This window comes from Lagenorhynchus albirostris, chromosome 1, assembly GCF_949774975.1.
Source record: "Lagenorhynchus albirostris chromosome 1, mLagAlb1.1, whole genome shotgun sequence".
Lineage (NCBI taxonomy): Eukaryota > Metazoa > Chordata > Mammalia > Artiodactyla > Delphinidae > Lagenorhynchus > Lagenorhynchus albirostris.
The window spans coordinates 84,857,633-84,873,625 of record NC_083095.1 but is presented as its reverse complement, the minus strand read 5'-3'; the positions used below and the strand labels follow the sequence as shown (position 1 = coordinate 84,873,625).

Below are 15,993 nucleotides of genomic sequence, written 5' to 3'. Positions count from 1 at the left end.
AAAAGCACCTTGAATAAGAATTATCAAGATAAAGGATAATAATTGATTAATCCAAGTTTTTAGTGAATTTTACTTTCTCTGACCCAGACTCAACACTTCTAGACAGTGTAGGAGAAAGAGACATTTGAAACATAGTTGCCCCTGAGAAACTTTTTCCATGAAAAGTACCTAAGGGTACTTAATTGAATCTTAGATGCCATTAATGACAATGTGCATTTCTTTTCCCACCCTAAGAAAGAAAAAGAAGCTGCCAATTAAACTATCATGTGCATTTACCGTAAATCATATCCAATTTCAGAGTTGTTTAAAATGTGCATCTTAGAATCAATGATATACAATATTTCCCTGTATTCCGTGAACTGTTAGGTTAAAAATAAATGGTTTCAGAGTCTCTGTGGAATGTTTCTCTCATATTTATTTTGTGATTTCCAGTCTAGCTTTTATTACCTTTCACATCACTGAACTGTTAATGCACCAGCCTGAGAAAGTGGAAGGGACAGTGTGAATGATTTGAGAGAAAACCCCCAAACAGTACATAGTGTGAAGGAAAATGCATTAGGATGGGAATAAATAGGAAAGAAAAGATATCTCTAGAACCATTCTGCATGACCATAAAGGTGTCCTGGAACAAAAAGGGTAAAGTGGATATGTAGAGAGGTTCCTAATCCTGCTAAATGATCAAGGAAGCTATGTAGGGATGTAAGATTAGGGGTCTTCAGTACTTTGGATAGTCTTTTCTGCTCTATTTATTGCTGGCCGATGAAGGCTCTATGGACTAACATTTCATTCCCAATTACTGTCTGTGTTACATAATCAAACTGTGGGTGTGGAGGGGACAGAGGGATAGTTAACTGCTTTCAGATTGGAAGCCCTGTTGGAAGCCGTTTGGTTATTTTACAGTGGAACTACTGGATGAAGAAGAACAAGGTGCAGTAAGAGAAAAGGCATCTTCTGTTAGGTATGATGGAATGATTTTCTTAATTATGATGTTACCCAGATGTACACATTAGAGTAGAAAGCCTTAACTGTAATTCACTAGCTGTGTAATTCCTAACATGAGAAGAAATAGGTGGATGTTTCCTTCCATCTTTAGATGGTATCTTCAAATCAGTGTAAACAGTGGATGAATGGGTTCTCTATGAAAGATCCAGAGTCCTTACCACTGATGTGTGTATGGTGTTAACAACAAAGAACAAGCTCACCTAAGTGTTGTTTTTTGTAAGCATAGTCTAAATACAGAAAGAAACAGGATGGATACAATAAAAGATGAAGACCTAAATGTATATAAGCCTGCTTCTCCTGCCTCTGAGGCACCAACCACTTCTCTGCTAAATGACCTCAAGTACAGCCCATCAGGTGAGTACCAGGGCTCTGAATTTTCTAGGCTCTCTTGTGGTTCAGAACTCTTCAGAGTTGGTATAACCCCGAGTCAAGGTTCTATGTGGAATTCTCAGCTAGGCTATTGTTTCTAGGGTCCGAATTAAGATAAAATACCATGATTCATTTGTTTATTTAATATTTGAGTGCACACTATATGCCAGACATTGGGGATACCAAAGTTTGGTATCTCTACCTTCATCGAGTTATGGTGCAGGAAACACACTAAATAAGATAAATTAGTATACTATATAGTATGCTGGTGCCACATGTTAAGTAGAAAAAAACAGAAGAAAAAGAAGAAATGTGTGGAGAGGGTGGTTTTACAATTTTTGAGTGTCCAAGACAGGTCTCACTGAAATAGTGACATTTGAAGTAAAGGCTTGAAGGAAGTGAGGGACCAAGATGTATGAATATCTGGGGGGAATGGTTTTTAGGCATAAAAAATTAGCAGATGCAAAGGCCTGAGAGAGGAACATGCCATGATCTTGAAGGGACAGCAAGGAGATGAGTGTAGCTGGAGCAAGGAGAGCAGTAGGGGATGAAGTGGGATGAGTGGATCATGGAAGACTTTGTAGATCATTGAAAGGACTTGGCTTTTACTCTGCAGTGAGAAGAGAAGCCATTGGAGGTTGGTTGGTTGTTTTTTTCATTTCCCTAATGACTAAGGATGTTGAGGATTTTTTAATGTGCTTATTTGGCATCTGAATATCTTTGGTGAATGTCTATCCATATCTTTTGTTCATTTTCTTATTGGATTGTTCTCTTATTATTCAGTGTTGGGAGTTCTTTATATATTCTGGATACAAGTCTTTTCTCAAATATATGCTTTGCAAATATTTTCTCCAAGTCTGTGGTTTGTCTTTTCATTCTCTTAAAGCATCTCTTGAAGAGCAGACATTTAAAATTTTGATGGAGTACCATTTATCCATTTTCTTTCTTTTATGGATTGTGCTTTTGATGTCATATCTAAGTAACCTCTCCTAGCTCAGAGTCACAAAGATTTTCTCCTTTGTTTTCTTCTAGACATTTTAGGTTTTACATTTAGGTCTATGATCCACTTTTTTAAAATGTTTATATATACTTTTTTTAAACATCTTTATTGGAGTATAATTGCTTTAAAATGGTGTGTTAGTTTCTGCTTTATAACAAAGTGAATCAGCTATACATATATATATATCCCCGTATCTCCTCCCTCTTGCGTCTCCTTCCCTCCCATCTTCCCTATCCCACCCCTCTAGGTGGTCACAAAGCACTGAGCTGATTTCCCTGTGCTATGCGGCTGCTTCGCACTAGCTATCTGTTTTACATTTGGTAGTGTATATATGTCCATGCCACTCTCTCACTTCGTCCCAGCTTACCCTTCCCCCTCCCCGTGTCCTCAAGTCCATTCACGACATCTGCGTCTTTATTCCTGTATGATCCATTTTTAACTTTTGTATATGATGTGATATGGACAAGGTTTTTTTTTTCCATATGGACATCCAATTATTCCAGCACCGTTTATTGAAAAGTCTGTATTTTCTCCCTTCAGTTACCTTTGCACCTTTGTCAAAAATCAGTTTTCTGTATGTATATAGGTTTATTTATTTATGGACACTCTATTCTGTTACATTGATCTAATTTTTCTATCTTTACACCAATACTAGACTGTTTTGTTTATTGTTGATTTATGATAGATCTTGAAAGCAGGTAGTATTAATTCTCCAACTTTGTTCTTTTTCAAAGTTGTTTCAGCTGTCCTTTGTTCTTTGCATTTCCCTATGAATTTTAGAATCAGCTTGTTAATTTCTACCAAAAAAGAAAAAACTCTGCTGGAATCTTTTTTGGGATTACAATGAATTGATAGATCAGTTTGGGGAATATTGACATCTTAACAGTATTGAGTATTCCATTCCATTAACCCAGTATACCTCTACATTTATTTAGATCTTTAATTTCTCAGTGTTTTGTAGTTCTCATTGTATGTCTTACACATCTTTTGCCATATTTATCCCTAAGTATTTCTATTTTTATACTATTATAGAAGGTTTTTGGGGTTTTTTGTTGTTGTTTTTTTGTGGTACGTGGGCCTCTCACTGTTGTGGCCTCTCCCGTTGCGGAGCATAGGCTCCGGTCGCGCAGGCCCAGCGGCCATGGCTCACGGACCCAGCCACTCCGCGGCATGTGGGATCTTCCCGGACTGGGGCACAAACCCATGTCCCCTGCATCGGCAGGCAGACTCTCAACCACTGCGCCACCAGAGAAGCCCTAGAAGGTATTTTTTAAAACTTCTATTTTCCATTGGAGAGTTTTGAGCGGAAGAAGCAGTATCACTCTGGATACTGTATAGATGCTGAGAGGAGGGCCAACGTAAGAGCATGAATACCAGTTAGGAGGCTACTGAAATAATTTTGTTTAGTGGGTATGGTGGTTTGGACCCTCGTGGTGGCAATATGGTTGGTAGGAAGTGGTGGAATTCTGCATATATATTGAGGTGGAGCCAACACAATGTACTGACAGATTAGATGTGGTTGTGAAAGAAAAAGAGGAAACAAGGATGACTTCAGGGGTTTGGGCTTGAGCAGCCTGAAGTATGGGAAGGATTCTGGGTGGGAAAGGTTTTGGGGAGATGGTTAGGAGTTTAGTTTTGGTCAACCTAAGTTTGAGTGTAAGCTGAGAGATGAAGACAAAGATCTGAGGTGGAGATATAAATTCAAGATCTAGCCTATAAATGATATTTAAAGCCTTGAGACTAGATGAGATCACCAAGAGAGTAAGTATGGATAGAAAAAAGGAAGTGGCTTATGGACTATGTCCTGAGCCACTCCAGAGTTTTAAAGTTTGGGAGATGAAGAAGAACTATATGTTATGCTATACCTCTAATCTTTTAAATTACATAATTAGAAAAATAATTAATTTTCAGGATCCAGAGAATTCCAAACGTGTGGACATTGGTCCATCTCCAGGACTAATTTATTTTAAACTATTATTTTTTATTATGAATGTGCTTTTAGAAAATGCATGTCTTAAATACTGTATGATATCACTTATATGTGGAATCTAAAAAATACAACAAACTAGTGACTATAACAAAAAAGAAGCAGACTCACAGATACAGAGAACAGACTAGTGGTTCCCAGTGTGGGGGGGATATAGGGGTGGGGCAGTGGGAGTCACAAACTATTGGATATAAGATAGGCTACAAGGATGTATTGTACAATACCGGGGAATATGGCCAATATTTTCTAATAACTGTAAATGGAGAGTAACCTTCAAAAATTGTATTAACATTTTTTTAAAAGTACATGTCTTGAAGTATTCAAGACATAAACTTATGATGAAGGAAACATTACTGGATTATCAAAGGAAATGAGTAAATATTTTATTTTATAAGATATCATCAGTGGGGCTTTTGTTTATTCTCAACTGACAAATAGGATGCTAATAGTGTTCACTACGGGATGGGCTGATGCAGGTGATAATGAAATAGTTCTCAGTATTCTAGGCTTAGTCTCAGTAGTTCTAGACATTTGAGTTGCAAAGAGTAGGACTTTAGGATTATGGCTAAAATTAGTGGGAGGGCTATTCTATTGCCAAGGAAGATAAATATATATAATAATATTCTCCTGTAGAGGAAGAGGAAGTGACATACACAGTCATTGATCAGTTCCAGCAGAAATTTGGTGCTGCAGTAAGTATTGCCCTCAGTCATTCTCCGTATTGTCTGCAAATGGGTATCATGTCTATGTCTCATAAATTTCTCTCTTATTATAAGATCATTAGTGTTTTTCCTAATGAGTTAACAAAACATCCGAGAGCCGGCTATTTGCCAGGCATTGTTCTGAGGTCTGGGTTATAATAATAAGACAAAGTTCTAGCCCTGAAGGAGCTTATTTTAATGCAAGAAAATAAACACATAATTGTATATCAACTGGTGGTAAGTGCTATGAAAAAAAGTGTAGTATGGTGAATAGAATGACAGGGAGTTCCTATTTTATTTAGGGTAGACAGAGAAAACCTCTGTGAAGAGGTGACATTGGAACAGAGAGCTAAAAGAAGTAAGGGAGCTAACCATGTGGATATCTAGTAAAAAACTTAAAGAAGGCATAATTACAAGTGCAGAGGCCCTGAGGCTGAAGCACACTTGACTTGTGTGGAGGAACAGCAGGGAGGTCATTGTGGCAGGACCACAGTGAAAAAGAATGTTAGGGAATGGAAGGGGGCAGGAGGCAGGTCAGGTAGACATAAGGATTTTGAGTTCGACTTGAGTAAGATGGAGAGCCATTGGCAGTTTTAGAGGAGAGTCAAAAATTTTTTTACTTATATTTTTAAAAGACCAGTCTAGATGCTCTATTTAGGCAATTTCTCTATAATATTTTTTTAATTTGAGATATGGCAGTAACTAATTATTCAGCTAGGCTATGGTTCACAGTTAGACTTTAGGGAAGTCGTTAAGTTTTTTGTTTAGGAGCAAGCTTATGCTCGTGTATGCACAGATGTACTTTTTAAGAGAGGGTTAGCTTTCAGCAGATTCTGTTTTTCAAACAGCTTAATTGAGATATAATTCACATGCCATAAAATTTACCAATTTAAAATGTACACTTCACTGGATTTTAGCATATTCACAGAATTGTACATCCATCACCACAGTGAATTTTAGAACATTTTTAATACTCCAAAAGGAAACCCCATATTCCTTAGCTAACACCTCTAATCCCTTCTGAGTACCCCCAGCCCCTGGCAACCGCTAATCTATTTTCTGCCTCTATGAATGTGCCTGTTTAGGACATTTCATATAAATGGGATCATACGATGTGTGGTCATTTGTGATTGGCTTGGCTTCTTTTGCGTAGCATAATATTTTCAAGGTTTATCTATGTTATAGCGTGTATCAGTATTTCACTTATTTTTGTTGCCAAATAATATTCCTTTGTATGGATATACCACATTTCATTTATCCTTTCACCATTTGATGGACATTTGGGTTGTTTCTACTTTTTGGCTATTATGAATAGTGCTGCTGTGAACATACATATACAAGTTTTTGTGTGGACACGTTTCCATTTCTCTTGGATAGATGCTTACAAGTGGAATTGCTGGCTCATGTAATAACTCTGTGTTTAACTTTTTGAGGATTGGCCATACTGTTTTGCAAAGCGCTGCACCACTTTACTTTCCCACCAGCAGGGCGTGAGGGTTCCAATTTCTCCACATTCTTACCGACACTATTACCTGTCATTTTAATTATAGCCATCCTAGTGGTGTGAAGTAGTATCTCATTGTGGTTTTGATTTGCATTTCCCTGAAGGCTAATAGTGTTAAGCATATTTTCATGTGTTTATTGGCTATTTTTTTTCTTTTTAAAAAAAATTTTTGTTGGAGTATAGTTGATTTACAATGTTGTGTTAGTTTCAGGTGTACAGCAAAGTGAATCAGTTATACCTATACATATATCCACTCTTTTTTAGATTCTTTTCCCATATAGGCTTATTGGCTATTTGTACATCTTCTTTAGAGAAATATCTATTCATTTGCCATTTTAATTGAGTTACAAGAATTCTTTATATATCAACAGATGCTTTAAAGGGTCCATGACAACAACAACAAATAATAAGATAAGAACTTTTGCTCCGGAAATTTAAAGAGTTAGTTGGAAATTCTTATCAATAGGGAAATACAGCTTTTGTTCCCAGTTTTGCAGCCTTCTTGTTGATTGAGAATGGAACTGAAGTTCAGTCCCCATTTTTTATCATTGATGAAAGATACTCAGAATATAGAACACTTTATGCTCTGTAAAGGAAGATATTGTGCTAGTGTAAGTTACTTTGCCTTTCTATTCTTGAGTAATTTATCTACCTGTAAAATGGGGAGAATCTTGTGCCATGCAGATATTTTCATGGATTATGCAGTAAAGATTTTAGAATTGTATAATGTTTTGAAATATGATAAGAATATAGATAATAAGAGGACCAGCATATGTTTCCAGGATACCCCTATTTCAGTTTTGAATATTTTAATGAATCCAAGACTTTAAAGGACCTGTTAAGTCTGTGTTTTTCTCATTCTGAACAGTAGATACTGTGAGACTCAGCCACTGTGTGAGTTCCCTTTAGGTACAGTAAATTGCTGTTCTTTGCATGAGGAATCTTGCCATAAAGACTGGAAACCTTTTGCTGTAACACCAGTGGTAACAAAAGGTATCTGAGTTTTCAACTCTTATTAGCATTTGCAATATGAATGATTTATTTTCCAGTTGTGGAATAACTTTGTGAACCCTGAAAAGAGGATCAGAAGCATTCAATGTGATTTGTGTGTGTGTGTGTGAAGCAGACATGTGTTTCGGATTTTGTAAGTGTAAAAAAATATGATCCACTTTGTTTATTTCTAGCCATTTTACTTGTGCCATTCATGATGTCATAATTGCAACATTTATTTCCTGGAGATTTTTATTTTCTTCCTTTTCTTACCAGATGCTCCACATCAAGAAGCAAAGTGTCCTGAGTGTGGCAGCAGAAGGAGCTAATGTGTGTCGTCATGGGAGACTATGTTGGCTTCAGGTAAAAGATTTCTTAAAACTTTTTATTTTGAAATAATTGTAGATTCACTGGTAAATTTATTTTAATTGTCTTTTTTATGTCACCCCAGTGTCACTGTCCTATAGCTTGTTTGGAATTCCTTTCAATTTTCTTGTACTCAGTTTATTATTTTCAAAGGAAAGAGCTTTAGGGACTTCCCTGGTGGTCCAGTGGTTAAGAATCCTTGCTTCTGGGACTTCCCTTGTGGCTCAGTGGTTAAGAATCTGCCTTCCAATGCAGGGGACACAGGTTCGAGCCCTGGTCAGGGAAGATCCCACATGCTGCAGAGCAACTAAGCCCATGTGCCACAACTACTAAGCCCGCACTCTAGAACGCGAGCCACAACTAGTGAGCCCGCGTGCCACAACTACTGAAGCCCACGCGCCTAGAGCCCGTGCTCCGCAGGAAAAGCCACCACAATGAGAAGCCGGCGCTTGTCGCAACTAGAGAAAGCCTGCGCACAGCAATGAAGACCCAACGCAGCCAAAAATAAATTAAAAAAAAAAAAAAAAGACTCTGTGCTTGTACTGCACAGGTTTGATCCCTGGTCGGGGAACTAAGATCCTGCATGCTGTGTGGTACGGCCGAAAAAAAAAAGGAAAGAGCTTTATAATCATCGTTGCTGTCTCTGCTGTCTCAGAGGCTCTACCTGACGTTTTCTTTCCCAGCTCTGTTCTCTTGCCTTAGACATATGGAGAATTTCTTTTTTTTTTTTTAAGATTTATTATTTATTTATTTATTGTATTTATTTTTCGCTCTGTCAGGTCTTAGTTGTGGGACATGGGACCTTCGCTTAGGCATGCAGGATCTTTCTTTGCGGTGCACGGGCTCCAGGCTGCGTGGGCTCTGTAGTTTGCGGCATGTGGGCTCTCTAGTTGAGGTGCACGAGCTCAGTAGCTGGTGCACGGGCTTAGTTGCCCCGCAGCATGTGGGATCTTAGTTCCCTGACCAGAGATTGAACCTGCATCCCCTGCATTGTAAGGCAGATTCTTTACCACTGGACCACCAGGGAAGTCCCGAAATATGGAGAATTCCTTATCTTTCCTCTGGTTGGTAGATTTCCACAGTAGATTTCTGCCACATCATTCTCATTTTCCTGGATCAAGGAGATGTAGGTGAGGATATCCATTATATCCAAAGAACTTTGTAGTGAGCCTTGAATAGCTAGAGGATGGATAACCACCTTTGGATCAAACTCAGCATCATCAGTATTTAAGGGGGAGTGGGCCAAGAAAGCCAGCTGAATTCCCAATCGATGTCCTCCATCCTTTTTTTTTTTACCCGTGTCCCCTGCATCAGCAGGTGGACTCTCAACCACTGCATCACCAGGGAAGCCCCCTCCATCCTTTGAGTGAAGACCTACATCAGCCTACTGAGAGAATATTTTTATTAGGATTGGCAATCTGCCTTCTCGAACTCTTTCCTCTGGAATGTTTACTTTCTCAAAGGGTAAGGAATGGAGGTATCAAGCCCAGTTTTGCTCAGGGATTAAATTGCCTCCCTCTTGTTCCATGCACTTTCTCGGTAAACCTTAGCTTTTAGATGACTAGGTTAGAGTTAGCAGCACAAATGCAAATTATTTAAAACAAACCTCCACAAACAACAAAAGCAAAAATAAACAATTTGGACAACATCAAATTAAAAAGCTTGAGATTGGTTCAAGATGGTGGAGTAGAAGGACATGGTCTCACTCCCTCTTTTGAGAACACCAGAATCACAACTAACTGCTGAATAGTCATCAACCGGAAGACACTGGAACTCACCAAAAAAGATACCCCACATGCAAAGACAAAGGAGAAGCTGCAGTGAGACGGTAGGAGGGGTGCTATCACAATAAAATCAAATCCCATAACTGCTGGGTGGGTGACTCACAAACTGGAGAACACTTATACCCCAGAAGTCACCCACTGGAGTGAAGGTTCTGAGCCACATGTCAGGCTTCCCAACCTGAGGGTCTGGCAATGGAAGGAGGAATTCCTAGAGACTCAGACTTCGGCTAGCAAGATTTGATTGCAGGACTTTGGCAGGACTGGGGGAAACAGAGACTCCACTCTTGGAGGGCACACACAAAGTAGTGTGCACATTGGGACCCAGGGGAAGGAGAAGTGACCCCAGATGAGACTGAAGCAGACCTACCTGCTAATGTTGGAAGGTCTCCTGCAGAGGCAGGGGGCAGCTGTGGCTCACCAAGGGACAAGGACACTGGCAGCAGAAGTTGTGGGAAGTACCTCTTGGCATGAGCCCTCCCACAGTCCGCCATCAGCCCCACCAAAGAGCCGGCTAGGCTCCAGTGTTGGGTTGCCTCAGGCCAAACAACCAACAGGGAGGGAACCCAGCCCCAACCATCAGCAGACAAGCAGATTAAAGTTTTACTGAGCTCTGCCCACCAGAGCAACAGCCAGCTCTACCCACCACCAGTCCCTCCCATCAGGAAACTTTCACAAGCCTCTTGGCCTCATCCACCAGAGGGCAGACAGCAGAAGCAAGAACTACAATCCTGCAGCCTGTGGAACAAAAACCACATTCACAGAAAGATAGACAAGATGAAAAGGCAGAGGGCTATGTATCAGATGAAGGAACAAGATAAAACCCCAGAAAAACAATTAAATGAAATGGAGATAGGCAATCTTCCAGAAAAAGAATTCAGAATAATGATAGTGAAGATGATCCAGGACCTCGGAAAAAGAATGGAGGCAAAGACTGAGAAGATGCAAGAAATGTTTAACAAAGATCTAGGAGAATTAAAGAACAAACAGAGATGAATGATACAATAACTGAAATGAAAACTACACTAGAAGGAATCAATAGCAGAATAACTGAGGCAGAAGAATGGATAAGTGACCTGGAAGACAGAATGGTGGAATTCACTACTGTGGAACAGAATAAAGAAAAAAGAATGAAAAGAAATGAAGACAGCCTAAGAGACCTCTGGGACAACATTAAATGCAACAACATTCGCATTATAGGGGTCCCAGAAGGAGAAGAGAGAGAGAAAGGACCCAAGAAAATATTTGAAGAGATTATAGTCGAAAACTTCCCTAACATGGGAAAGGAAATAGCCACCCAAGTCCAGGAAGTGCAGCGAGTCCCATACAGGATAAACCCAAGGAGAAACACACCGAGACACATAGAAATCAAATTGGCAAAAATTAAAGACAAAGAAAAATTATTGAAAGCAGCAAGGGAAAAACGACAAATAACATACAAGGGAACTCCCATAAGGTTAACAGCTGATTTCTCAGAAGAAACTCTACAAGCCAGAAAGGAGTGGCATGATATACTTAAAGTGATGAAAGGGAAGAAGCTACAACCAAGATTACTCTACCCAGCAAGGATCTCATTCAGATTCAATGGAGAAATCAAAAGCTTTACAGACAAACAAAAGCTAAGAGAATTCAGCACCACCAAACCAGCTCTACAACAAATGCTAAAGAAACTTCTCTAAGTGGGAAACACAAGAGAAGAAAAGGACCTAGAAAAACAGGGCTTCCCTGGTGGCGCAGTGGTTGGGAGTCCGCCTGCCGATGCGGGGGACACGGGTTCGTGCCCCGGTGCGGGGGGATCCCGCGTGCCGCGGAGCGGCTGGGCCCGTGGGCCATGGCCACTGAGCCTGTGCGTCCGGAGCCTGTGCTCTGCAGCGGGAGGGGCCGCAGCGGTGAGAGGCCCACGTGCCGCCAAAAAAAAAAAAAAAAAAAAAAAAGAAGAAAAACAAACCCAAAACAATTAAGAAAATGGTAATAGGAACATACATATCGATAAGTACCTTAAACATGAACAGATTAAATGCTCCAACCAAAAGACACAGGCTTGCTGAATGGATACAACACCCATATATATGCTGTCTACAAGAGACCCACTTCAGACCTAGGGACACATACAGATTGAAAGTGAGGGGATGGAAAAAGATATCCCATGCAAATGAAAATCAAAAGAAAGCTGGAGTAGCAATACTCATATCAGATAAAATAGACTTTAAAATAAAGAATGTTACAAGAGACAAGGAAGGACACTACGTAATGATCAAGGGATCAATCCAAGAAGAAGATATAGCAATAATAAATATATATGCACCCAACATAGGAGCACCTCAATACATAAGGCAACTGCTAACAGCTCTAAAAGAGGAAATCAACAGTAACAGAATAATAGTGGGGGACTTTAACACCTCACTTACACCAATGGACAGATCATCCAAACGGAAAATTAATAAGGAAACAGAAGCTTTAAATGACACAATAGACCAGATATATTTAATTGATATTTATAGGACATTCCATCCAAAAACAGCAGATTACACTTTCTTCTCAAGTGCTCATGGAACATTCTCCAGGATAGATCACATCTTGGATCACAAATGAAGCCTCAGTAAATTTAAGAAAATTGAAATCATATCAAGCATCTTTTCTGACCACAATGCTATGAGATTAGAAATCAGTTACAGGGAAAAAAATGTAAAAAACACAAACACATGGAGGCCAAACAATACGTTACTAAATAACCAAGAGATCACTGAAGAAATCAAAGAGGAAATCAAAAAATACCTACAGACAAATGACAGTGAAAACACAACGATCCAAAACCTATGGGATGCAGCAAAAGCAGTTCTAAGAGAAGTTTATAGCTATACAAGCCTACCTCAAGAAATGAGAAAAATCTGAAATAAACAATCTAACCTTACACCTAAAGGAACTAGAGAAAGAAGAACAAACAAAACCCAAAGTTAGCAGAAGGAAAGAAATCATAAAGATCAGAGCAGAAATGAATGAAATAGAAACAAAGAAAACAACAGCAAAGATCAACAAAACTAAAAGCTGGTTCTTTGAGAAGATAAACCAAATTGATAAACCATTAGCCAGACTCATCAAGAAAAAGAGGGAGAGGACTCAAATCAATAAAATTAGAAATGAAAAAGGAGAAGTTACAACAGTCACAGCAGAAATACAAAGCATCCTATGAGACAACTACAAGCAACTCTATGCCAATAAAATGGACAACCTGGAAGAAATGGACAAATTCTTAGAAAGGTATAACCTTCCAAGACTGAACCAGGAAGAAACAGAAAATATGAACAGACCATTCACAAGTAATGAAATTGAAACTGTGATTAAAAATCTTCCAACAAACAAAAGCCCAGGACCAGATGGCTTCACAGGCGAATTCTATCAAACATTTAGAGGAGAGCTAACACCCACCCTTCTCAAACTCTTCCAAAAAATTGCAGAGAAAGGAATGCCCCCAAACTCATTCTATGAGGCCACCATCACCCTGATACCAAAACCAGACAAAGATACTACAAAATAAGAAAATTACAGACCAATATCACTGATGAATATAGATGCAAAAATCCTCAACAAAATACTAGCAAACGGAATCCAACAACACATTAAAAGGATCATACACCATGATCAAGTGGGATGTATCCCAGGGATGCAAGGATTCTTCAATATACGCAAATCAATCGATGTGATACACCATATTAACAAATTGAAGAATAAAAACCATATGATCATCTCAATAGATGCGGAAAAAGCTTTTGACAAAATTCAACACCCATTTATGATAAAAACTCTCCAGAAAGTGGGCAAAGAAGGAACCTACCTCAACATAATAAAGGCCATATACAACAAACGCACAGCAAACATCATTCTCAATGGTGAAAAACTGAAAGCATTTCCTCTAAGATCAGGAACAAGAAAGGATGTCCACTCTCACCACCATTATTCAACATAGTTTTGGAAGTCCCAGCCACGGCAATCAGAGAAGAGAAAGAAATAAAAACAATACAAATTGGAAAAGAAGAAGTAAAACTGTTACTGTTTGCAGATGACATGATACCTATACACAGAGAATCCTAAAGATGCCACCAGGAAACTACTAGAGCTAATCAATGAATTTGGTAAAGTTGCAGGATACAAAATTAATGCACAGAAATCTCTTGCATTCCTATACACTAATGATGAAAAATCTGAAGGAGAAATTAAGGAAACACTCCCATTTACCACTGCAACAAAAAGAATAAAATACCTAGGAATAAATCTACCTAGGGAGAGAAAAGACCTGTATGCAGAAAACTATAAGACACTGATGAAAGAAATTAAAGATGATACAAATAGATGGAGAGATATACCATGTTCTTGGATTGGAAGAATCAATATTGTGAAAATGACTGTACTACCCAAAGCAATCTACAGATTCAATGCAATCCCTATCAAATTACCAATGGCATTTTTTACAGAACTAGAACAAAAAACCTTAAAATTTGTACGGAGACATGAAAGACCCCGAATAGCCAAAGCAGTCTTGAGGGAAAAAAACGGAGCTGGAGGAATCAGACTCCCTGACTTCAGACTATACTACAAAGCTACAGTAATCAAGACAGTATGGTACTGGCACAAAAACAGAAATATAGATCAATGGAACAGGATAGAAATCCCAGAGATAAACCCATGCACCTATGGTCAACTAATCTATGACAAAGGAGGCAAGGATATACAGTGGAGAAAAGACAGTCTCTTCAATAAGTGCTGCTGGGAAAACTAGACAGCTACATGTTAAAGAATGAAATTAAAATGCTCCCTAGCACCATACACAATAATAAACTCAAAATAGATTAGAGACCTAAATGTAAGACTGGGCACTATAAAACTCTTAGAGGAAAACATAGGAAGAACACTCTTTGACATAAATCACAGCAGGATATTTTTTGACCCACCTCCTAGAGTAATGGAAATAAAAACAAATATAAAAATGGGGGACCTCATGAAACTTAAAAGCTTTTGCACAGCAAAGGAAAATATAAACAAGACGAAAAGACAACCCTCAGAATGGGAGAAAATATTTGCAAATGAATCATCGGACAAAGGATTAATCTCCAAAATATATAAACAGCTCATGCAGCTCAATAGTAAAAAAACAAACAACCCAATCCAAAAATGGGCAGAAGACCTAAATAGACATTTCTCCAAAGAAGACATACAGATGGCCAAGAAGCACATGAAAAGCTGCTCAACATCACTATTAGAGAAATGCAAATCAAAACTACAGTGAGGTATCACCTCACACCAGTTTGAATGGGCATCATCAAAATCTACAAACAACAAATGCTGGAGAGGGTGTGGAGAAAAGGGAACCGTCTTGCACTGTTGGTGGGAATGTAAATTGATAGAGCCACTATGGAGGTTCCTTAAAGAACTAAAAATAGAATTACCATATGACCCAGCAATCCCACTACTGGACGTATACCCAGAGAAAACCATAATTCAAAAAGACACACGCGGGGCTTCCCTGGTGGCGCAGTGGTTGAGAGTCCATCTGCCGATGCAGGGGACGTGGGTTTGTGCCCCAGTCCGGGAAGATCCCACATGCCGTGGAGCGGCTGGGCCCGTGAGCCATGGCTGCTGAGCCTGTGCATCCGGAGCCTGTGCTTCACAATGGGAGAGGCCACAACAGTGAGAGGCCCGCGTACAGCAAAAAAAAAAACCAAAAAACAACAACAAAAAAATACGCCAAGAGATAAGTGCTGATGAATATATCGGGAAAAGGGAACCTTTGTGCACTGTTGGTGGGAGTATAAATTGGTGGATCCACTATGGAAACAGTATGGAGGCTCCTCAAAAAAATTAAAAATAGAGCTTCCCTGGTGGCGCAGTGGTTGAGAGTCTGCCTGCCGATGCAGGGGACACGGGTTCATGCCCCGGTCCGGGAAGATCCCACATGCCGCGGAGTGGCTGGGCCCGTGAGCCATGGCCGCTGAGCCTGCACGTCCAGAGCCTGTGCTCCACAACGGGAGAGGCCACAACAGCGAGAGGCCCGCATACCACAAAAAAAAATAAAGTAAAATTAGAAATAAAACAACATGTGGTCCAGCAATCCCACTTCTGGGTATATATCCAAAGGAAATGAAAACAGGATCTCAAAGAGATAACTGTATTCCCATGTTCATATTGCAGCATTATTTACAATAACCAATACATGGAAACAACCAAGTGTCCATAGATGGATGAATAGCTAAAGTAAATGTGATATATATGTACAATGGAATATTATTCTGCCATAAAAA

General features: G+C 39.3%; 1 protein-coding gene across 2 annotated transcripts in view; it reads left to right on the top strand.

Annotated features, from left to right (window-relative positions):
• Positions 1 to 15,993, top strand: part of EXD1 (exonuclease 3'-5' domain containing 1) — a 36,378-nt gene that overhangs the window by 5,549 nt on the left and 14,836 nt on the right. For both annotated transcript variants that reach the window (XM_060147528.1, XM_060147520.1), the window contains 4 exons: positions 901 to 958; positions 1,229 to 1,356; positions 4,992 to 5,050; positions 7,830 to 7,916. In XM_060147528.1, coding sequence (XP_060003511.1) covers positions 901 to 958; positions 1,229 to 1,356; positions 4,992 to 5,050; positions 7,830 to 7,916 — 332 coding nt within the window. The remainder of the gene's footprint in view (positions 1 to 900; positions 959 to 1,228; positions 1,357 to 4,991; positions 5,051 to 7,829; positions 7,917 to 15,993) is intronic.